Below are 23,311 nucleotides of genomic sequence, written 5' to 3'. Positions count from 1 at the left end.
TTTTTCCAGCTGGTTGGTTTACTCAAGCTACCTTGTCATTATTGTCCTATACAGAGGGCTCAGGAAATGTGAGCTCTCATGATTATGGTTTACACTTTTTTTTAATACTCTTTTTTTCCATTTTGAGTGAGAAATAATTGATATTCATCACTGTATAAGTTAAAAGCAAGTTTGATTTCTGTGTATTATGAAACGATTATGACAATGGGTTAAGCTAGCATTCATCTTCTCCTATAGATACAATAAAAAAATAATGAAAGAATGACATGTTTTCCTTGGGGTGCGAACTCTTAAGATTTGCTCTCTTAACAACGTTCCTGTATATCATACATCACTGTTAGCTCTAGTCATCATGCTATACATCACCAGTACTCATTTGTTTAGAATCTAAAATATGAGGAAGAATAGCAATAAATGCCTACATTAAGAAGCAAGAAAAATCCAAATGAACAACCTACCTCTGTACCTTAAGGGACTAGAAAAAGAAGAATAAACTAAGCCCTAAGTTACCACTGAAAGACTACAATAAAGATTCCAGGATGAGCAAATGAAGTAAAGACAAAAATAATACAATATATTAACCAAAATATTAATCAAACGACTATCAGTCCTTTGAAAATGTAGAAGATATTGATAAATCCTTGGCTAGATCTCATGACTTCCAAGCGGGCTTTAGGACTTCACATGTTTCCTAGGCCTGCTTTGTCCTCAAAGATAGGATTTGGATACAATTACATGGCTAAGTTCACTAGAAAATGAAGCTATAAAAGGGGATGAGACAATGTATCCTTTAAATGCCTTGATCCAAATGTGCTGGAAGTCCTCCCTGCCACAAACATCCCAGTTCAAATACACTTCTCATTTTCTATTTTTTATTTTCGTGGAAGCCGCTGTGACGTGGGTCTTCCCATTCAAATCCACAGAAAGTCCTGACAATGTATTTGTAGACTGATGTCTTCCTACTCCATTCTGACATCTACTCGAGGGTCACACAAACACATTTGAAACAAAACAGGCATCAAAGGTACAGGAGAGCTTCAGTTCAGTTCAGTTCAGTTCAGTTCAGTTGCTCAGTCGTGTCCGACTCTTTGCGACCCCATGAATCACAGCCCGCCAGGCCTCCCTGTCCATCACCAACTCCCGGAGTTCACTCAAACTCTTGTCTATCGAGTCGGTGATGCCATCCAGCCATCTCATTCTCTGTCATCCCCATCTCCTCCCACCCCCAATCCTTCCTAGCATCAGACTCTTTTCCAGTGAGTCAACTCGTCGCACGAGATGGCCAAAGTATTGGAGCTTCAGCTTCAGCATCAGTCCTTCCAATGAACACCCAGTTCTGATCTCCTTTAGAGTGGACTGGTTGGATCTCCTTGCAGTCCAAGGGACTCTCAAGAGTCTTCTCCAGCACCACAGTTCAAAAGCATCAATTCTTCGGCGATCAGCTTTCTTCACAGTCCAACTCTCACATCCATACATGACCACGTGCTTAGAGGTCTTCATTTTCACCTCTTTGTTTAAACTCTAGGGAGATTGTGGCCCAGAAAAGGAGAAGGACTCATCTAAGGCCACATGTGACTTGAATGCCACTTACTTTCCTTTCTCTTCACATAGTTTAGATTTGTTGAAATTATCTACTTGGGTAAATAACCTTTTACCAAAAAAACTAAACAACTTATTATCTGATAAGTTTGCTTAAACTTTAGATGCCTGAGCCCCTTCCTAGATACTTAGGGTCAGGGATTCCTGGATAGTCTGGCCCCTGAATATCTGGCCAGAAATGGAAACTACTGGACTAGATGGCCCAAAGGTACTTTCAACCTTGAGTTCTAGGAGATGTGACTGACCCCACCCCACCCCACCCCCTCTTCCTCTGCACCCCCAGCTCTGCCTAGACAAGACCCTCCCAACCCTACCTGCTAATCCTGCTTCATCTTGTTTCATCTCAACAGGAACCAGGCAGGGGGTGTGACTTCCCTGAGGCGTTTGTGTTGCTCAGAAGGGAGGATGACTTGGTCAAGGTCAAAAGATAGAAAGGGGCAGAGCTGGAGAGTCTCCCAGTTCTGCTTCCTCTCTCATTGAGATCACAGCCGATGAAGCAACCGTGAGTCACAGTCCTGCACCCAGGAGGGGAAAGCAAGTGACTGCTCTAGGGCTTGGCACTTAGGGTACACTTTCACCATTGTTGCTCATGACAAACTACTAAGGAAGCAGGGAAAATACCCTTTTCCAGTTAAGGGTACTGAGGTTCAGGAAAGGCAGGTGATTGGCCCAGGTCTCACAAGGACAGGGGCCAGAATTTGCATCCAAAGGGAAGGACCTTTCACTCAGATTACATCGAGGCCAGCTGGTGGGCAGGAGAGTCCTAGGCTTGAATTCCCTGTTTATTCCTTGACCTCTGTTGTTTGAGTTGGTTGTTATGCCTGATGCGTTGGGCCCCTGTCAACCCGGAACACCTGGTCAAGGAGGCACAGATGAGTGCCCAGTTGGCATCAGGCTGGGAGCACTGGTAGAGAGCTCCAGGTCATTCAGGGTCGGTCTCCTTGAGTCCCAACCTGCGTCAGTAGGAAAAGGATGAATGTAGCCAGGACAAAGTAGGGGTAGGGCTGGAGGCTTGAGGAATCTGCTTTCATCACCCTGATGGTGGTCCCAGCTTCAGAGCACAGCACAGGGAGATGCTGGCAGCCAGGTGCACTAGCCTGGGGCTGGGACATGGAGGACTCCATCCCACAGAGGCTCGGACCCATCAGCAGACCACCCTCCCCACTGTCTGTGCCCAGTTCTGCAAATATCAGAGGTTCTCCTTCCCTTCATGTGGGGATAGAGGTTAGGGCTGTGGGAAAACTTAGGAAGAAAATTTTGGTCTCAGGATCACAGCCCAGGGATTGGAGAGTGATGTAGTGAATTCAGACCCAATATTGGCCTCAGGCCTTAGCTGCCCCATCGTAAAATGGCTAAAAAACCTGGTACCTGCATCGCCATGGCAAAAAGGGTACAAAGGATGTGGTGCTGAGAACTCAGCTCCAGGCTCCGGAAGACTGGCATCGAATCCTCCCTTTCCCTATTGCTGGCCTGGACAAGGGACCCATCTCCCTGAGTCTCAGGTCCCTTCTTGGTGAAATGAGATTAAGTGTGGGACTCTCCAGTCTTCCCAGGAAGCATTAGTGGTAAAGAACCTGCCTGGCAGTGAAGGAGACATAAGAGATTTGGGTTTGATCCCTATGTTGGGGTGATTACTTTGTGGACAGCATGGAAACCCACTCCAGTATTCTTGCCTGGAGAACCCCATGGAAAGAAGAGACTGGAGGGCTACACTCCTTAGGGTCACCAGAGTTGGACACGACTGAAGCAACTTAGCACTCCCGCACTTGGGATTCTCCTCCGAGTGTGCTGTGGAGATGCGGCGGGATCATGTGTATACGCCCCTGATACACAGTTACAACAGTGCTGATGATGGTTATGATTGTTCCTGGTGTCTGGTCACTTCCTTCCCTCCACCTCAGGTCTCCGCTCTTTACATGACCCCACTGCAAGGGTGACGGAGAGAATGAAGTGAGGAGATTAAACATCCCATATGCTTTACGCTGAATCAATGGCAACTACACTTCCTATTTTGTGTGCTATAAAGACAGCATGAGCTAGATGGGTCAGACTTCCGGTAGACCTCTGTCTGCAAATTCTGACTCCCATGGTGATGGGTCTATAGTCTTTGGGAAGTGTGGTTCCTCACTAAGCCTCATCTTCCCATCCAGGACCATTTTAGAGTCTCCAAGAAATATGGTCTAGTATACCTCATTGATTGTAGGGTCTGGATGGAGCTTTCTGCAGAGAAGCCCTCCCAGGCACTCCTGGGCTTGGAGGGCAGGATTGATTAGTGATGTCTGCCACAAGTTCAGAGGGAAGAGTGGAATGACTGCATGCTCACCAGGGCAGGACCAGGCCATCTCTAATGGTCCCTCCGACCAGTGACGGGCATGTGGACACCACCAGTTCATGGCGGGTGGGACCGTGAGACCTTCCTAGTGCTGTGAGGTGGAGAAGGACCCTGATGTGGGTTCCAGTGTTGGCTCAGTTTATAACCTGCTTTGTGACTCTGAGTAAGATGTTCATTATCTCCAAGGTCTCCATTCCCTTTAACAGAAAATGAACAGAGGTTTCCTGTTACGCAGCTGAACCCTCAGGGCTTTGAGGTGGTCAGGAACATCTGGGGGCTACTGACTACATCCCCACCAGCTGGAGCAATGTGTGCAGGGGAGAAACCTCAAGCCGCCAAGCCCACATGCTCAGCCACTACACACACCTGTGGTCACCTGAACAGGGAGGGAGAGACAAAGGAGGGGTGGGTCTTAATGCAGCAAAACTTCCCAGTGTTTGGGGAGAGGCAGATGTGCCTGGAAAGTACTTGAAAACAGAGCAACATGGCTCTCTCCCAGGCAAGTCACCCATGGGCAGGGTCCCTGATCTGTGTGTTATAATACAGCAACAACACGTCAGGGAATATGTATAGCTATGATCACAAGGGATCGTTATGACATAGGGGACACATCAGGTAACAAAACAGACAAGATCCCTGCCTCCTGGGGCTCCCACTCCAGTAGAAGAGCGAGGAGAACACATTTTTAGGGGCCCTGTGTCCGGGTTTATACATGTTAACTTGTGCATGCTTCAGACCAGTTCAGTGATGTAGGGACACCCATTGTGCCCAGTTTACAGGTGAGTTAGCTGAGTCTGTGAGAAGGAAAGCTCACAAGGCAGATGAACCCTGCCCCATCACACTTTCAAGAACTGCACACTCTGCCCCTTGTCACCCTCCCTATTTTTTAGGCTCCTAAATTTGTCTTTGATCATGACTCAGTACTCTTTATTGCAGTAATAGTAATGAAAATGATCGCTATCATTCATGGGCCACCTTATCCAGTCAAGGTTAGGTGGGATCTCTACTGACATTTCCTCAGTTCTTTCCCCGAGCAGCTCTTCTAAGGTAACTAGAATGTCCTCAGTTCAGTTCAGCTCAGTTCAGTCACTCAGTCGTGTCCGACTCTTTGCGACCCCATGAATCACAGCACGCCAGGCCTCCCTGTCCAGCACCAACTCCCAGAGTTCACTCAAACTCATGTCCATCGAGTCAGTGAAGCCATCCAGCCATTTCATTCTCTGTCGTCCCCTTCTCCTTCTGCCCCCAATCCCTCCCAGCATCAGAGTCTTTTCCAGTGAGTCAACTCATCACACGAGGTGGCCAAAGTATTGGAGTTTCAGCTTTAGCATCAGTCCTTCCAATGAACACCTTTAGGATGGACTGGTTGGATCTCCCTGCAGTCCAAGGGACTCTCAAGAGTCTTCTCCAGCACCACAGTTCAAAAGCATCAATTCTTCGGCGGTCAGCTTTCTTCACAGTCCAACACTCACATCCATACATGAGCACTGGAAACACCATAGCCTTGACTAGACGGACCTTGGCTGGCAAAGTAATGTCTCTGCTTTTTAATACACTATCTAGGTTCGTCCTAGGACATTCTAATTCTGGTTTCATATTGAAAAGAAACAAACAAACAAACAAAGCTCAAACAAGTTAGGGCCCTTGCCTGCTGTCACACAACCAACAGTGGAAAAGTCTGGGATGGACCCCCAAGGCTGACTTAAGAGGATTGTGCTGTTATAAATAAAATAAATGGATGTCTAAACGTGTACAGCCTAATTAACCAGCAATAAGGAAAATGCATCCTAGGGCTGTAATGTGTATTTGCTGAGTGTCAGAGTTTGTGGACACCGCATACTGGAGAATTCAGCCATTTTATCTCATTCAGTCTTTGCTGCACAAAAGTAAGAAATGAAACAGCCATTGATTAAGCACTAAGCATATCGGATGTATTATCTTCTCACTTGGTCCTCTCAATAACCCTCTGGGGTGGGACCACGTATCGATGGGAGGCCGGAGGTGGAGGGAGTGAAATGGCCTGACAACAGAAACAGCTGTCATCATCATTTCAGCACTGGTGTTACTGCATGTCAGGGACCTACTTCATGCTCAGCCCTTCATACACATTATCCCACCACATCCTCACCACACACCTGGAGGAGAGTCCAATCTTTAGACTCATTTCACACACAGGGGACCTGACGCTCAGGGAGATGAAGGTCCTTGTCCAGGCTGTACAACCAGTAACAGAAGAGAGAGGATTCGAATGCAGCTGCCTTAACACTTCAGCCAGGGTATGAGCGCCACCCCTTTGGTATGCTTTTAACTTCCACTTTGCCACCAGGATGCAAGCACAGGTTTGTTTACCCATTTTACAGTGAGACAGGTGAAGCCTGGGGCCAATGCCAGGTCCTAGCCCATTACATCACACTCAGCCTCCTGAGCTATGTTCCTGAGGCGGGTGAAACTTTCTTCACAAGATTTCAGCACAGCCCTCAGTTCTGTGCCCACAGGCAGGAGAAAAGGGATGTCTGATGTTTGCAGAACTGGACACAGCCCGGGAGGTTAGTCTGCTGACGAGTCCAAGGCTCTGCTGGGTGCGGTCCTTTATGCCCCAGGTCCAGGCTTGGGCACTTGGGCTGTGCTCTGGTGAGGGGACCACAGTAAGCATGAGGAAAACTAGCTCCCCAAACTCTGGCTGTATCCCTACTTTGTCCTGGCTGCATTCATGTCAAAGATTGGGCTACAGGTCCTTGCTGAGAGGCAGATGGGTAAACAGAGGAGACTGACCCTGGGTGACCTGGAGCTCTCTACCGGTGCTCCCAGCCTGATGCCAAGTGGGCACCCATCTGGGCTTCCTGGACCGTGTATTCCAGGTTGACATAGGCCCAGTGCACCAGGCATTACAACCAACTCAAACAACAGAGGTCAAGAATAAATAATTCAAGACCGAAACTCTCCGGCTCCATCAACTGGCCTTGTGAGCTGGGTGAAAGATCCTTCCCTGGGTATGCAAGTACTGGTTCCTGTCCTTATGAGACCTGGGAGAGTCACCCTCCTTCCCTGAACTTCAATTTCCTCAACTTCAATTTTCTCCTCGTGGGGTAGTTGTGAGCACCAATGGTGAAAGACGACCTGAATTGCCAGGCCCAGGGAAGGCACTTGCCTGCACCTACTGGGTGTTGGGCACTTTGACCAAAGAATGTGACTCGCTGCTGCCCCCAGAGGCTGAGAGTGTGAACAGCCGATCTCCATGGGAGAGGATGCAGAAAGGGGTGCACTCCCCAGCTCTGCCCCTTCCCATCTGTGTGACCTTGAGCGAGTCATCCTGCCCTTCTGAGCCTCATGTTCCCCAGCCAGGAAAAGGGGCGATAACACCCCTGCCTGGCTCTTGACTAGATGAAACAAGATAAAGCAAGATAAGCATCTAGGTTTGTGAGGGTCATATTTAGGCAGAGTAGTGGTTCCAAGGGATGACATCGGTGTCACAGTTCTTAGAACTCAAGGTAGAAAGTACCTTTGAGCCACCAGTCCAGTTCTTTCCATTTCTAACCATCCACCCTGAAGCCCCTGACCCTGAGTATCTAGGGAGGGGTTCAGGCATCTATACTTTCAAACGTACTTAATGCATCATGTGGGGTGGTGAGAACAGCTGGATCACAGGCATGGTGTTCTTTGAGCTGAGCTCAAGGAAGAACGGAGGGACCACTTCAGGTGAGCATTTATGGAGGTTGTGAGGTGATGTTGAGACCACAGACAGCTGGAGAGGAAAGTTTAGGGAAGAGAGAATGGTCTGTGCAGAGACCTAAGGCAGCAAAGAGGCTAACATGTTTATGGAACAGAAGGAAGAGCAGGGACCATGGAAAGAGAGGTAGATGGGTTTGAAGGGTCAGTGAGCAGATGACACAGCGGCCATGATGGGGATGTTGTTTTGAAGCTGAGAGCTTCAACCTCTGGCTAACTCATTGACAGCAGAGAAGTCGGGGGGCAACCATACACAGGGATACAGCATATATGAGGGTATATATGGAGGCAGATCTTGTTCACTCACGGAAGCAACTCTACTGACTAAATAGAGTAGCCCAAAGGGGGAGGGTGGTCCAGAAAATACATCACTGCAAATATTTACCCTGAGGCTGATTCCACCTTGAGGGATGTTGGAGAGAGCACTCAGACACAAGAGAAGGTTTGGAAAAAATGACATCACTGGACACAGACTCTGACTCTATAAGCCCACAATACTAGCCCCATCACTGTCCCTGTGTAAGTGGGTGACTTCAAACTGGTTGTTTCCCCTCTCTGAGCCTGAGTTTCAAAATAATGACAGAATTAGCCTGGGTGATCACTATGGGTCCTTTTACCACAATAGTCTTCAATTCATCCATTCTCAGTCTTTATCCCAGCCCCGCATCCTCATGGCCACCATCTTAGCAGTTGGAGGCTCCATGAGAACCTGCTCTTAGTTTGGCACAAAGTCCTCTCCATATCCATCCATTTCAAATCAAGCATCCTGGGTGACCGTTGCTTTGGAAACCTCTGTGTTCATTCTGGACAGGGCTTATTTTCATTCGAGTCCTCTTGGACGGCTCTGGACCCAGGGCTTGTTTCCGGGAAAGGCTCCCACTCCATTACCATCGTAGAAGGGCCATCACCACCCCGCAGAATTCAGGAGACTATACAAGACAGCAAGGATTTTGTAAGTATTTTTCTCATAGCCTATGAATGGTGGGCTTCCCCCTTAATGTCACTTCTCATGGAGACCTTCTGAAGGCTTTGGGGACAAGAGGGAGAGGGATGGAGTAATCCAGTTAGTTACTATTTTGAATAGAATAAATTGAGAAATAGCTTTTATTAGGAGAAGAGTCAAACTGATGAGCTATGCAGGGTCATGATGTGGTGTCCATTTATTTGCTCACACTTTTATTCAGCAAACCATTTTATTGTGCTCTACTAGGAGCAGGGTTTTGTTTTGTTTTTTGCTATGTGTAATGAATTCAACAGTGAAACAAGTCACAATCCCTCTTCTAATTGGTGCACAGCTTGTTAGGAAAGGCAGCCAAGTTGTCACTAATAGGTACCCAGGGGCATCAGGATCACCATCTCCACTCCACCAGCGGACCCTCTAACCTAGATCTTGGGGAGTCACCTAGAGTGGGCTTCATAGACATCAAGATGTAATACTAAAGCTAGAGAGTCAGTAGGAAGTGACTCAGGTAAAAATGAAAAGAAGAGGGAAATGATCCAGGCAGAGAGACAACCATGTGCAAAGGACCTCTAGTAAAGAGCACTGACCTGGAGTCAAGCATGACTTTTCAGACAGTAGCTCCTCCACTCATTGGCTGTGCATCTCTGGGCAAGTTGCTCTAGTTTTCTGACCTGAACTGCCCGTCTGGAAGAGAGGAGGTAACCACGTCTATCTTCAAGGTCTGTTGAGGGTAAGAGTGATAGGTGCTCTTCCAAGATCCTGTTTCCCTCTGGAAAATTCTCACTCCTCTTCCTCCCGTGACTGTCCAGGTGTCAGGACAAGATGTTTCAGCTTTGGAAACTTGTTCTCTTGTGTAGCCTGCTCGCTGGGACCTCAGCGTCTCCTCTTGACAATCTTGGCAGGGATGTTCTGAGGAAGCTGAAATCTGGTCTTGAGAAAGGACCTGACACTTTTGACAGTACACTTGAAAGTGAGTCACTAACAGATGATCTGTGACACCTGGGAGCTTGCCACCTACATCCTATGCCTGTGTCAGCAAAGGCTGCCAGCAGGGGCTGCTCCTCATGGGTGGTTTACTGACAGGTGGCTAATTGGCTCATGGTTCATTTACTTATTTATTATTTTTCTAGAAACAAGCAATACTTAACTGTGTATAACTTTTCATCTTATATCATGGTTAACTTTTCTAATATATTCATAGGATAAATTCCTAAAAGTGACATTTTATAAGTTCAAATGGTATGCACAATGTAAATTATAGCAGACATTGACAAATAATCCCCTATGTTAAAATTTCGCCCAATACAGTGTGAGAGTACCTTTTTTCCTACTTCTTTGACAATACTTGTCCGGACAACAGATTGTTTTGCCAATCTCACAGATGACTGGGTTATAAATCACTTCAGCATTTGTTTAATTAGGACATTCACTCATTTATTGATATTTTATTATCCATTTATGTAAGTTAACTTAAATATCTTATTTAAATTAGTAGCATATTTTTCTGTTGGGTCATTCAATTTTCTTAGGAATTTGTATTGATTAATTGGAAAAGGATTCCCACCTAGCTTAGGTAGCTTTAAAATTACCTACCTTTCTAGTTAATCAGATCACCTTGTAATTCAGATTTCCTGAAAGAACTTGGCCTTCTTTTCATTTTCTGGAAACATTACCAGCACACTGACAAATGTGCTTTATAGGAGAAACTAATTTCCATAAATGACTGCACTTCAAACCTTTCCAGGGCTTAGGCAACCTTAAAGATACAGAAGGGACCCACTTTCCAATATCATTGCTGGTGAAACAGCTCAGAAGCACACGTGCTTGAATTCAGGTCACCTAGTAAGTTACATGACCAGCTGTAGTTTCCATCTCTGTTTTCATTGTTCTAATTAGGTAGATATTGTCCATGGCAGAGCCACGTTGCGCTACTATGATTATGTATCTTTTCTTGTAGATTTTTGTTTTCTTGTGAGCTAGCTGTCACCCTGTAGTTTCTCATTTGAATTATTTTCTACATGTATATTCTGAACTCTTTCCACAGGTGCCATTCTACATCTGCCATGTCACTTCCTCTATCAAATCCCTCTTTTCTCTGAAAGCAACCCCATTAAGTCACTTTGTCCTCCTGCTCCTGAATGAAGTACTGCTTTCTAGGCCTGCTGCAAAGATACAATATCCAGAGACTCCTACCTGCCACTGTAATGATTTGGAGTTTTATGTTCCCTTTGATTCTAGATTTTCCTTTCCTTATTTTTTTCTAAGTTTATTTTGTTTATGTGAGCAACTCATTAATGCTTCTCTATTAGAAACTGATGTGTAATCAATATCTATTGCCTTCTCAGTGGACTGATTGCTTTGTTGATGAATGATGGATATATATTAGCGTGAAGGCAGCATACAAGGAACAAGGCCTCCTAGCTGTGTGACTTTGGCCCATTTCTTAATCATTTGACCCTTTGCGTCCTCATTTGAAAGGAGAGATAACAGTAATAGCTACTTTATGGAGGTGCCATAAAGATGAAGTGAAATAGCATAGGCAAATAGCCTCATCAAGAACCGTGTGCCTAGGAGCTGCTTCCTAAGTTGTGCACCACACTAAATGGAGACTGTTTTTGCAGCTATCTTTCAGAAACTGAAGGCTGTTTTTGAAGACTCTCCAGGAAACCAATACTTCAGAGGAGTTCCCGGAGAAGGTCCAGGAAGCAGAGAACTTGTTGGAACAACTCATTTCTGGAATTTTTCAAGTAGTGAACAGGCTTACAGGGTGAGTTGATGCTTCATGTTGAAGATTTTAATACATCTCTTTGGGGACGTAAGTTTAATATCAAAGAAATAAAGATGAATGAACCTTGTGTGTTCTTGCAGGGCAGAAGTGAGGCCAACTCTGCCAGAGCCTGGGGAAATTAATCAGGGCTGCAGGGCCTGTCTGGTATCTCATGAGTTGGGGCTTTTTCCTTCTATGATTTCAGGGTCAGAATGAAGGTTCTCTTCACCTTTACTGCTCCCTATTTGCTTGTGCCGAAGGACTGATGCTAAAGCTGAAACTTCAATACTTTGGCCACCTCATGCGATGAGTTGACTCACTGGAAAAGACTCTGATGCTGGGAAAGGTTGGGGGCGGGAGGAAAAGGGGACGAGATAGAATGAGATATCTGGATGGCATCGCCGACTCTGTGGACATGAGTTTGTGCGAACTCCGGGAGTTGGTGATAGACAGGGAGGCCTGGCGTGCTGTGATTCATGCGGTCACGGAGAGTCAGACTCGATTGCGCGACTGAAATGAACTGAACTGAACTGAACTGAACTGAAAGGCCCATCCCAAAGGAATAAGATGTTTCTTCCCTAAAAAACCTGAGTATAAAATTCTGAATGGCCTCAGGAGAGAGAAAACTAGAGTTCACACCACATTAGGTAGCTCCACATGTGAAGTCTGGGAGTCAAGAAGTTCTGGGTTCAAATTCTTGCTCTGCATAAAACAGGATGAAATAATCCCATCTGCAGCCACATGGATGGATGTAGAGATAAGTGTACTAAGTCAAGAAAGTAGATGGAGGAAGCAAATATCATATTATACTATTTATATGTGGAATCTAAAATATAAAACAAATGAACTAATGCAAAACAGAAACAGACTTATGGACGTAAAAAGCAAATTCATTGTTACCTAACAGGAAAGCAGTATGGGGGATAAATAGAAGTTTGGCATTAATATATTCACGATGATATATATAAAATAGACTGCCAACATGGGCCTACTATATAGCACATGGAACTATGCTCGATATTTTGTAATAACCCATAAATGAAAGAATTTGAAATAAAAATACCTCTGTATCTATATATCTATACCTACATCTATATCTATATATCTGAACCTTTTTACTGCACGCCTGAAGCTAACACAACCTTGTAAAGCAACCATGCACGTGTGCATGATCAGTCACTCAGTCCTGTCCTGCTTTCAACACTATGGACTGTAGCCTGCCAGGCTCCTGCCCATGGATTCTCCATGTCAGAACACTGGAGTGGGTTGCCATGCTCTCCTCCAAGGCATCTTCCCAACCCAAAGATCAAACCCACTTCTCTTATGTCTCCTGCATTGGCAGACGGGTTCTTTACCACCAGTGCCACCTGGGAAGCCCAAATCAACTGTATTTCCATTTAAAAAAAAAATGCTGGCTCTCGCACATATTCACCTTTGGAGTCTTGAGGGAAATCACAGCTGTCTGATCCTCAGTCTGCCATGCCATCCAATGGAGAGAATCCAACCCCTGAGCATGGCTCTCATGAGACCAAAGCAGGCAAGGTCCATGAGGCTCAGCTGCTCAGCACAACTCTGGCATAGAGAAGAGCCCAGCAGTGCCTGCCAAGAGGAATGATAAGGGTGAATGGTGGTTTTTACACAGAGTGTATATCAGTAACCTGCACAACCTGGATATCACATTCGAAGTGACTCCTGATGGCAAAGGCGTTAACGTGAGGGTCCCCATCACTGCTGAAGTCAACGTGCCCCTGTGAGTATGAATTAGAATCTGAGGTTTGGGTGAGGCAGTGTTGTATGGCCAGTAATTCTCCAATCTGAAATCAGGCACTTTTCCACACTGCTGCCTTAGTCTCCCAATCTATAAAATAACGAGGCCTTTGCAACTCCGAAATCTGAACCTTCATAATGTTCTAAGAAACATCATCCGTAATCAAATCTCTTTTTTAAAAAATCCTACATGAAATACATTTCTAAAATCATAACACTTATCTAATTATAAAACTTGAGAAAACATGAACATTTATAACTCTTTGGTAAAGTTTCCTCCAGCATCATTTCCTCTCTCAAGATTCTCTTTAAATGGAAGTGACAAGTATGGGCCATATAGTAGTGTACAGTATGTAATGAAGACCATGTGAAAATTGTATGGAAAATATAATATCTAAGTATTTTAATTTCTTTGATGATACAAAGAGATCGTAAAATGAGGATTGTGGGAGTCTTTATAAATTAAAGTGCATATGACTTCCTCATTCATTGTTTATGAGATCGTGAGAGAGTTATATAACTTCTCTATGCCGTGTTTCCTCATCCAGAAAACAGAGATGACAATATTCTCTCATGGTGTTGCTATTGAGATTCAATGGATTAATCCAGGTAAAATACTTTTTTTGAAATTCCTAATGTAGCATTTTGCTTAAGAAATGTTAGCTCATTTTTATTTTAATCATCAGAGTGGTACTCCATAGAAATGTCACATGAGCCAAACCCTTGTGTTCAGGAGAAGAAACTCCTAATGTAAGAATATAGCGTCCATAAAGAATACAGACAGTGTTGACATTGTCTTTGTTGTTCAGTCACTAAGTTCTGTACGACTCTTTGCAGCTGCAGACTGCAGCACGCCAGGCTTCCCTGGCCTCGTTCATAGACATCCATATAATGCCCACACAAGAGAAAGACTAAAGCGGACAATGTGAAGAGACTTCTCCAACTCTGTTAACTGTGAACCTGTTTCTCTGCAGCCCTGTGTTGGGTGAGTTTGTCAGCTTGGCCTTCAACTGGGTCCCCAGATATAGCGTCAGCGTTGAAACGGATAGAGACCGTGGTGTCTCTGAGGTGGTCGTGGATGAACGCAGGAACGATCAACACAGCATCTCACTCACCGTGCCGGGCAGGTCAGGTCCACACACCTTAGCAGAGCGGTGATCTCGGAGGAGTTGGATCCCAAAATTTTAGCCCTCCTCCTTACCCAGGAGGGAGCAGAGTATGGTAAAGAAGAGATCAGATTCTGAAGTCAAGCTCACTTTGCCACTAACTTGTGGTTTTGTAATCAATGTAGACTCTAGAAGCTTCTGTTTTCACATCTGTAAACAGAGGATGGTAATAATACCTAATTCATAGCCTCCTGTGTTGGCCAAATGAGAAAATCAAGTGTTTCGCATACAGCCTGGGACAGACTAAGCTCTCAGGTAATGATAACATCCACGCTGACTTTCCGTCTCTTGGTTTTTCCCCTTACTGATATAGGAGTGTTGACCTCTCCAACCATAACTGTGAATTGCTGTCTCCACTTCAACTTCATGTGTCTTTACTTCATGCTTTTTAAAACTCTGTTGTTAGATGCCTGCACATTTAACATTGTTATGTCTACTCAAGGTACTGACCCTTCTCATATTACACAATGTCCCTCAACAATCATAATGATAGTAATACTAATTCACTGTGTTTACCTTCTTGCCTCTAGTTAGGAGGGCCAAGAGGAATAGGAAATCCTTACCATGGGCTATAATTTCAGATTATCCTCAAATCATCCTCTTCCCACTGAGAAATTCTCAAAATGAGATCTTGAAAACTTAAACATCTCTATCTACATCACTGATCTCTGGTAACCCACCAAAACTACATCTTAAACACTGTGCTTCAAAGAGCATTTTTAGCTTAGGGAAGGGGATGGAAGGAGAAAGCTGATCCTGGTCACGGCTGGGAGAGGAGAAAAGGTCTGGAAGCTGAAGGTTGGGGAAGGTTGGCCTTGGCAAGGAACAAGGTTGAGCCATGAGCAGAGGTCCGTGAATCCTGCCTCAACAAGGGATCTGACCACAGGCTGCCTAGACACTCCCCAAAATAAAGATAGGCTCTGCAGCCTACCATCACTTGGAAAGACAGATGTAAGTCCAAATGCCTGAGCCATGCTGGACGCTGCCTAGCCTATAGCGCCAGGGTATCATCCTGCCTTCTGGGTCTCAGCGTCTGTATCTGTCAAAAGGCATTCCACTCTGTTGCTCCAAACACTGGTGGCTTTTCCGTCCACTTTAGGTGGAATCTCAGGCCCTCTGAGGGCCATCTGGCTCTATCTGATCTGGATCCACACCTTGCCCACGTTGCCCTAGACCTGCTAGCTTTTGCTCTGTGACTCAGACAAACTCCTTCCACTCATGCCCCGTGCACGGGCTGCTCAGGCACCTAAGACACCTTTCCTGCATCTCATTTCCACGTTTGTCTCCTCATTTAGGAACTAAAACAAGATTCCTCCTCTTCTCTCGCTTAAGATTCTCCTCTTGCCCTTCTGAATGCCTGTCACAAGTTGTCACTATGGATTCATTTGAATGTTTGCTTCATTTACTCCCTCAGCCAAAAATGTGTGGAGCATCTGCTCCAGGCCACAGACACCTTTCTGAACTCTGGAGAATTTACTGGTGACTGAGGGCAAGGAGCTTGCTCTTGTGGGGCTTAGTCTCTGGAGGGAAAAGCAGACAGGCAAGCATTCAGTCCAGCAGTAAAGAGCCTGCAAGGAATATTAGACTGCAATCATCCCTGTGCAGAACAGCACACCTAACCTGGTGCTATGACACAAAACCCTCCCTTAGGCAAGCAGTCACGAGGGCTGCCCTGAGGAGGTGACAATTATGCTGAGAGCTGAAGGTGGGAAGGAGCCAGGCTTAGGAATATGTGTTAACACTGGGTTGGCCAAAAAGTCTTTGGGACTTTTCCATAAGCAGTTACAGAGAACTCCAAATGAACCTTTTAGCCAATATCTAGCCAATATTTTAGATACCACGTTAGGAGCCGCTTGTTCTTTGTTCATCACTGTGTCCCCAGTCGACCTTGGTTCCGGGCACATAGTTCAGTTCATTTCAGTTCAGTCGCTCAGTCGTGTCCGACTCTTTGCAGCCCCATGAATCACAGCACGCCAGGCCTCCCTGTTCATCACCAATTCCCGGAGTTCAATCAAACTCATGTCCATCGAGTCGGTGATGCCATCCAGCCATCTCATTCTCTGTCGTCCCCTTCTCCTCCTGCCCTCAATCCCTCCCAGCATCAGAGTCTTTTCCAGTGAGTCAACTCGTCGCATGAGGTGGCCAAAGTATTGGAGTTTCAGCTTTAGCATCAGTCTTCCAATGAACACCCAGGATTGATCTCCTTTAGAATGGACTGGTTGGATCTCCTTGCAGTCCAAGGGACTCTCAAGAGTCTTCTCCAGCACCACAGTTCAAAAGCATCCATTCTTCAGCGACCAGCTATCTTCACAGTCCAACTCTCACATCCATACATGACCACAGAAAAAAAACCATAGCGTTGACTAGACGGACCTTTGTTGGCAAAGTAATGTCTCTACTTTTTAATATACTATCTAGGTTGGTCATAACTTTCCTTCCAAGGAGTAAGCGTCTTTTAATTTCATAGCTGCAAACATAGTTGGTGTTGTCTAGATATGTGTTGACAAATGAATGAAAGGATGACTAAATGGATGGATGGAAGAATGGACGGATGGATGGAAGAATGAGGTCTTAGGGTTGTGATGAGACTCTCATGAGATATTGGTGTGGGCTGCTGGTCAACAATGGGGTTCTAAGTGATGATCACCCTGGAAAGAGGCTCAAGTCACCTGACTTCAAGGTGCTCCACCATCTTCCACCCTCTTCCCACTGCTCCTGCTTGGTTGTTTTGCCAACTTCACCGAGCTTCATCTGTTTCCTCTCTTTTCCAGGCGCATTGAACTGCTCAACGAGGTTGTAGAATTTGTGATCAACCTCGCGAATGAAGTATTATCCCTGGTAACACACTGTGAGGTGAATGCTCCACTCCTGGGGTTGCAGAGCCAGGCCAGGTGGGGACAGGGGTGACTTTCCCAGGGTAGGCTGCACTCTCTGGACACTCCTTTCTGGGGGCTAACTTCCCTTTGGGCTGTGAGTTGCTACCTGCCGCCTTTTTTCAACCTGACCTGGGAGGAAGTGCAGGGGCCCAGCATCAGCTGAAATCACTGGATCCCACACTTGAACCGTTTATAATACCCATGGACTGCCAGCAGGTCTTTGAGATAATGTTTTGCTTCATTAAAGACAAATTGAATTCATTTAAAGTAAAAAATCTACATATAATACTTCAGATTCATGTGTTTCATCTAAAAAGCCATATGTACCATGTACCCAAAATCCCAAAGGTTCCATATTAGTCACTCTGGAAGGAGGCTGGGAATCTGGCTTTATTTAAAAAAAAAAATGCTTCATGTTGTTCTGTGATTTACTGAACTTGAGTCATGCTCAAAGTATGGTCTTCAGACCAGTAGCACTGACCTCCCATGGACACTCATGAGAAATGCAGACTGTTAGGTACTACTCCAGACCTGCCACTCAATAATTCGGATTTTAAGAACCTTCTCAGGGAACTGTAGGCACACAGTTGTGAAAACCATTTCTCTATAGTTCCCAGGGCCCCATGTAACTCTATAAAGTTTCAGAGTCCAGAGGTCAAGGTTTCTAAGGGCATAGCGTCTGGAATGTTAAAAGTCTTGATTCTTTAAGGTTCTAGAATTCTAATGTTCTGAGGTTTTAGGATCCTAGTGTCCTCTGGCTCTCAGATTTGGGCCTTCTAGGTTTCCACTGTTCTAGAATCCTAGGGTCAGAAGTCCTGAGGCCCCAGCACTGAGCATCTCTGTGGGCGGCGGGCAGGGTGCTCACAGCGGGTAATAACCAGTCCTCTTCCTTCTCCCTCTCCCCTCTCCCTCCTCCCTCCTGACCTCTTTCCTTCCTTCCCTCTCTCCATTTCTCTGTGTGTGTGTCTCTCGTCACCTCCTTGTGACCCTCAGCTTTGCCCACTATCCGCAGTTTCCTTGAAAGCCTGGATGCAGAGTATGTTAAGAAGCGCATTGGTAAGTCACAGCCTGGGAAAGTGGGGAGGGGGCTCCCTCTGCAGCCTCAGAGCAGGGTGCACGCCACTCTATGCCTGCAGCACTGGCAGGTCTGGTCAGCGGACACTGCAGAAGCTGAGGACCCTTCACCCTGAGCAAGTCTGGAGAGTGTGGCTGGGGGTGGTCCCTGCAGACTGATGGCCTCTGTGGTCCTCTGAGAGTTTCTACTGCTCCTCCTGTCACAGTGATGGAACCTGCTGCCCAGAATGATGTGAGAAAGAGAACGGGCCAGATCTGGGTTCAAATGCTGAACTGGCTACTTAGCAACTGTGGAGTCATCAACTGGCTCCACCTCTCTGAGTCTTGGGTCCCTCCCGGATGAAAGGAGATTGTAAACGCTGCTGAGCTGCTGAGTGGATTTAAAGAAAAAGCAGAAAAAGCCTACTATTCAGTGGGTATTGTTAAGAAACACGTCCCTTCCCTTTCCCTCCTTATGGGGAACAGTGGCTTTACCTCCAGCCCCGGGTACTTTCCTTGACCTGGGTTTCTGGCGTGACTGGGGTTGCTGGGGCTCTGGGTAGCAGAAGCAGGGTGAGAAACAGTGTCAGGGACCTGAAGACAGTCCTTCTGGAAAATAGTCAAAGGCCCCGGTCCCGGGGCAATCACTCCGTGCTTCACTGCACCATTTCCTTTGACCCTTGCAAGGATCCTGTGGGGTGAGTAGTGGCGTCATACCCATTTTTCAGAAGAACTAACGGGGGCACGGAGAGATGGAGTGACATGCCCATGGCTGTCAGCTGCCCGGCTGGAGGGGGGACGGCAGCCACTGGTGCCCGACATCTGTTCAGCTCTCCAGAGCAGGAGTTAAGAACTGCTACTTCTTTCAGATGAACTTCAGGAAACCCAACAGGAAAAGTGAAGAGCACAGAGAAGGAAAACCGCTGGGATGCCCATCTGCTGGTGAGGGCTGTGCTCAGGACCCTGGGCTGAGAGAGGATGAGACCCCCCACATCCACAGGGGCCAGAAGAGAAGCAGAAACAAGCTTGGTTTCTCTTCTTTCTCTAGCGGCAGACTGAGCCCAGATCTTGGTCATAGACCGAGTCCAGACCCTTAATCACACACCCAGACTGCACCTGATTCTGCTCCTTAACTGAGCCCAAAATAGTCAGACTGAGCTTTGACCCCAGTAGTTGACTGAGCCCTGGCACTGGTCACAGATAGAGACCCAACCTACATCTCAGTCTGATCCATGATCCTAATCATATTCTGAGCCCTGTACCCTTTCTCCTCTGGGCCCTGACCAGTCTTTTCACATCAACCATTGTTGCTAAGGTGAGAGGTTGGGGGTGAGGGGATGAGGAGGGCTCAGTGCCAGGTGCCAGAGGGAGACCCCAAACCACTGGTGCCAGTCCCTCCCTGAGCCTCAGAGCTCGCAGGATTTAGGGGAAGTACTCCTGCAGCCATGTCTGGTGAACTCAGGAGCTGGTAAGAGCCCCGGGGTGTCCATGCATCACACTGGGGTCTCCTTCCAGATTGGTTCCCGGGGATGGGACTGAATCTCTGTACCGTCTCCCTCTGGGACAGTCAGTGCTGCCAGCATCCCCCAGGAGTGACAACTGAGCCCAGTCAAAGGACACGTCTCAGATACTCCTCCTCACGTTCAGGACACCCTATGCTCGTCACCCTCCACCCCAGCAATAAAAAGCCATTTCTGCACCTCCTGTGTGGTCCGTTGCATTCCTTCCATTGGGATTTCAGGGAAGATGAGGTATGGGAAACCAGGGCAGCGGAGACCTGAATCCAGCGCTAGAAGGGAATCTGGGGATTATCCAGCCCCACCTCCTTGTCTTACAAACATGAAAACTGAGGACCAGGATGGGCAAGAAAGTGCCCTGAGCTCATGTAGAGACAGCCTCACTCTGCTTCTGCTAACTCCACCACCATGCTGGAGAGTTGTCTTCGCCAGCACACCTGACCTCATGACTTCCTGACAGCACCTTTCTGCCAGGAGACACCGCTCTTGTTCCCATTATACAGATTAGGAAACTGAGGCTCATAGAGGACAACTGACTCATCAAGTAGCAGGGTAGTTCCAGGGTAGCCACTGGCAGGACTAGGACTTAAACCCGCATCTATGGGACTGATGGCTCAGAGAGCTGACATCCCATCTCCCAGTACTCAGCCACCGCTCCTCGGGCCTCAGCAGGTCCCACTGTTCTGTCCTTGGTCTCTTCTGCTCAGGACTGATGAGGTCTTCTCGTGGCCCTTCTGTCTCCGCAACATGTAAGCACTGTTTCCCTTTTGCCTTGCAGTGGGGAGCACAGCACCCCTCACTCACAGCTGTGTCACCTCTGCTGAGGGCTGACCCAGGCTATCACTTCAGTGACCCCGGGCCTCTGCTCTCCAGGAGGCTGTCTCACTTTCCTGCCAAGAGGCCCAGGGAACATTTGCCCATTTTGCCAAGGAGCTATCTCAGTGCTGTATGCAAGTCTGTGAGGGAAGAACCACTGTTGTCCTCATGGGAGGCTCGGGTTAAGAGAAGCCAGGGTCACACAGAGGCCTGCATGAGCGGCTGTTTCTTCAAAGGCCTTCTGTCTGAAAGATGCCCCACGGGGTCAAGTAACCCCAAGGGGCCCTTCAGTCCCTGGGGCCACATGGGGGCCTTGGACCGGCTCTCCTGAGCTCTCCCAAGAGGACCTCAGTTCAGGCTGTGCTGGGGATGCTGACACAGCGTGAGGTGAGAAGCTGGACAGAGCTGAGCTTGACTTGGCCTCTGCCCTTTGCCAGCTGTGATCTCAGGCAACTTACAAGAATCACAGTTCTCTCACCTGGCCCCATGGAGATAAAAGCAAAACCTCTCCGTTGACGGTCATGATGATTCAATGAGTCAATGTGTGTAAAATGCTTAACCAGAGTCTGACACTGGCGAGCACAAGATGAATGTCAGCCTATGCACACTGGAATTACTGTCAAATGGTGTTGAGAAATCCCATATTCAATATTTATACACTGTATATCAATTCTGATTTCCACTGAGTGACGCTGCGAATGGTCTTTGGAGGAGGTGTGGCAACTGAGTCTCAGAAAGGTGTAGTGACTTCCCCAGGGCCACACAGCTGGTCAGAGGCAAAGCTGGATTCCATTTGAAGTCAGTCTCCTGCAGAGCTGGTTCTTCCCCTGCTGGCCATAGCAAAGGGATGAGAGCTTTCCTCTTTGTCTATATTTTGTCACAATCCCAACTCCCACAACAGTGCACAAGGAGGTCTCACAGTTCAGGACTCCTCTTGAGCAGTAGCCTGTTTCGGTCAGTGCTGAGCCTTTGTCCAGGCTGTTCCATCCCCCTGGTCATCATTCCTTCTCTCCCTGCAGCTTCTCAATCCTCCTCAGTCCTCCGACTCTGCTCAGGACCTGTCTCCTGGTAAGTGGGGGCCACTCCTCAATGTTTCCCCAATAAAGAGACCATGTTTTCCAGCTGGTAGGTCTGCCCAAGCTACCTCGTCATCATTGTCCCATACAGACAGAGGGTTCAGGAGGTGTCAGCTCTCATGATTATGGTTTACACTTTTTTAAAACTTTTTTCAATTTTTTGTGAGAAATAATTGACATTCATCACTGTATATGTTAAAGGCAAGTTTGATTTCTGTGTATTAAGAAATGATTTTCACAATAGGTTAAGCTAATATTCATCTTTTCATATAGATGCAATAAAAAATAATGAAAAAGAATAGCACTTTTCCCTTCTGATTAGACTCTTTAAAATTTGCTCTCTTTACCACATTCCTGTATATCATACATCATAACAGATGTATGATATGCAAAAGATGTGTGATGTTACCGACATATATAGTGTTCGCAATGGTCATCAAGTTATACAATACATCCACAGCACTCATTTATTTAGAACCTAAAATATGGGAAGAATAGCAATAAATGCCTACGTTAAGAAGCAAGAAAAATGCAAATGAAGAACCTACAACTATACCTTAAAGGACTAAAAGAAGAATAAACTAAGCCCAAAGTTATCATTGAAAGAATACAATAAAAATTACAGCAGGAGTAAATGAAATAAAGAAGACATAAAGAATATAAAATATTAACCAAAATATTAAGGAAACTAGTATTGGTCCTTTGAAAAATAATTGGAAAATCATTGGCTAGATCCCATGACTCACAAGGGGGCTTTAGGTCTTCACATGTTTCTTGGATCTGCTTTGTCCTCAAAGATAGAATTTAGACACAATTATGCCAAAGTCCACTAAAAAAAGAAGCTATACAAAGGGGAAGAGTCAATGTATCACTTTAGTGCCTTGATCCAAGTGTGCCTGAAGCCCTCCTTGACAGAAATGTTCCAGTTCAAATACAATTCTGGCTTCTGATTTTTTATTTTTGTTGAAGCCAGTATGAGTCGGGTCCTGCTATTCAAATCCACAGGAAGTCCTGACAACATATTTGTAGACTCATGTCTTCCTCCTCCATTCTGACATCTACTTGAGGGTCACACAACCACATTGGAAACATAACAGACATCAAAGGTGCAGGAGAGCTTAGAGGTCATCATTATCACCTCTTTGCTTAAAAGTCTAGGGAGACTGTGGCCCAGAAAAGGAGAAGGACTCATCTAAGACCACACATGACTTGAACCTCACTTATTTTCCTTGTTCTCTTCACGTATATTAGGTTTCTTGAAATTATCTACTTGGGTAATAGCCTTTTACCATAAAAATTATACAACATTACCTTGGCTTCCCTGGTGGCTCAGAGGTTAACGCGTCTGCCTCCAATGCGGGAGACCCGGGTTCGATCCCTGGGTCGGGAAGATCCCCTTGAGCAGGAAACGATAACCCACTCCAGTATTTTTGCCTTGAGAATCCCATGGACGGAGAAGCCTGGTTAGGCTACAGTCCACGGGGTCGCAAAGAGTCGGACACGACTGAGCAACGGAACGGAAAGGTGTTCTAAACTTTAGATGCCTGAGTCCTTCCTAGATACTTAGGGTCAGGGGTGCCTGGATAGCGGGCCCCATAGAGTCTGGCCAGAAATGGAAACAACTGAAGAGATGGCCCAAAGGTAGTTTCAACTTT

At 46.4% G+C, this 23,311-nt stretch overlaps 1 protein-coding gene across 1 annotated transcript; it reads left to right on the top strand.

Annotated features, from left to right (window-relative positions):
* The first annotated feature begins 7,545 nt into the window (after positions 1 to 7,545).
* Positions 7,546 to 18,611, top strand: LOC129548299 (short palate, lung and nasal epithelium carcinoma-associated protein 2A-like). Its single transcript, XM_088843635.1, has 7 exons — positions 7,546 to 7,627; positions 11,298 to 11,385; positions 13,028 to 13,135; positions 14,127 to 14,279; positions 17,090 to 17,209; positions 18,207 to 18,250; positions 18,475 to 18,611. Exons 1-7 carry the CDS (start codon positions 7,546 to 7,548, stop codon positions 18,609 to 18,611), a joined length of 732 nt encoding a protein of 243 aa, XP_088699761.1.
* The last annotated feature ends 4,700 nt before the right edge of the window (positions 18,612 to 23,311 follow it).

The sequence above is a fragment of the Moschus berezovskii genome, chromosome 15, assembly GCF_049115385.1.
Source record: "Moschus berezovskii isolate FMDL1 chromosome 15, NW_MosBer_1.0, whole genome shotgun sequence".
Taxonomy (NCBI): domain Eukaryota; kingdom Metazoa; phylum Chordata; class Mammalia; order Artiodactyla; family Moschidae; genus Moschus; species Moschus berezovskii.
Note: the sequence above shows the minus strand (reverse complement) of the source record. Positions and strands in the feature narration are given on the sequence as shown.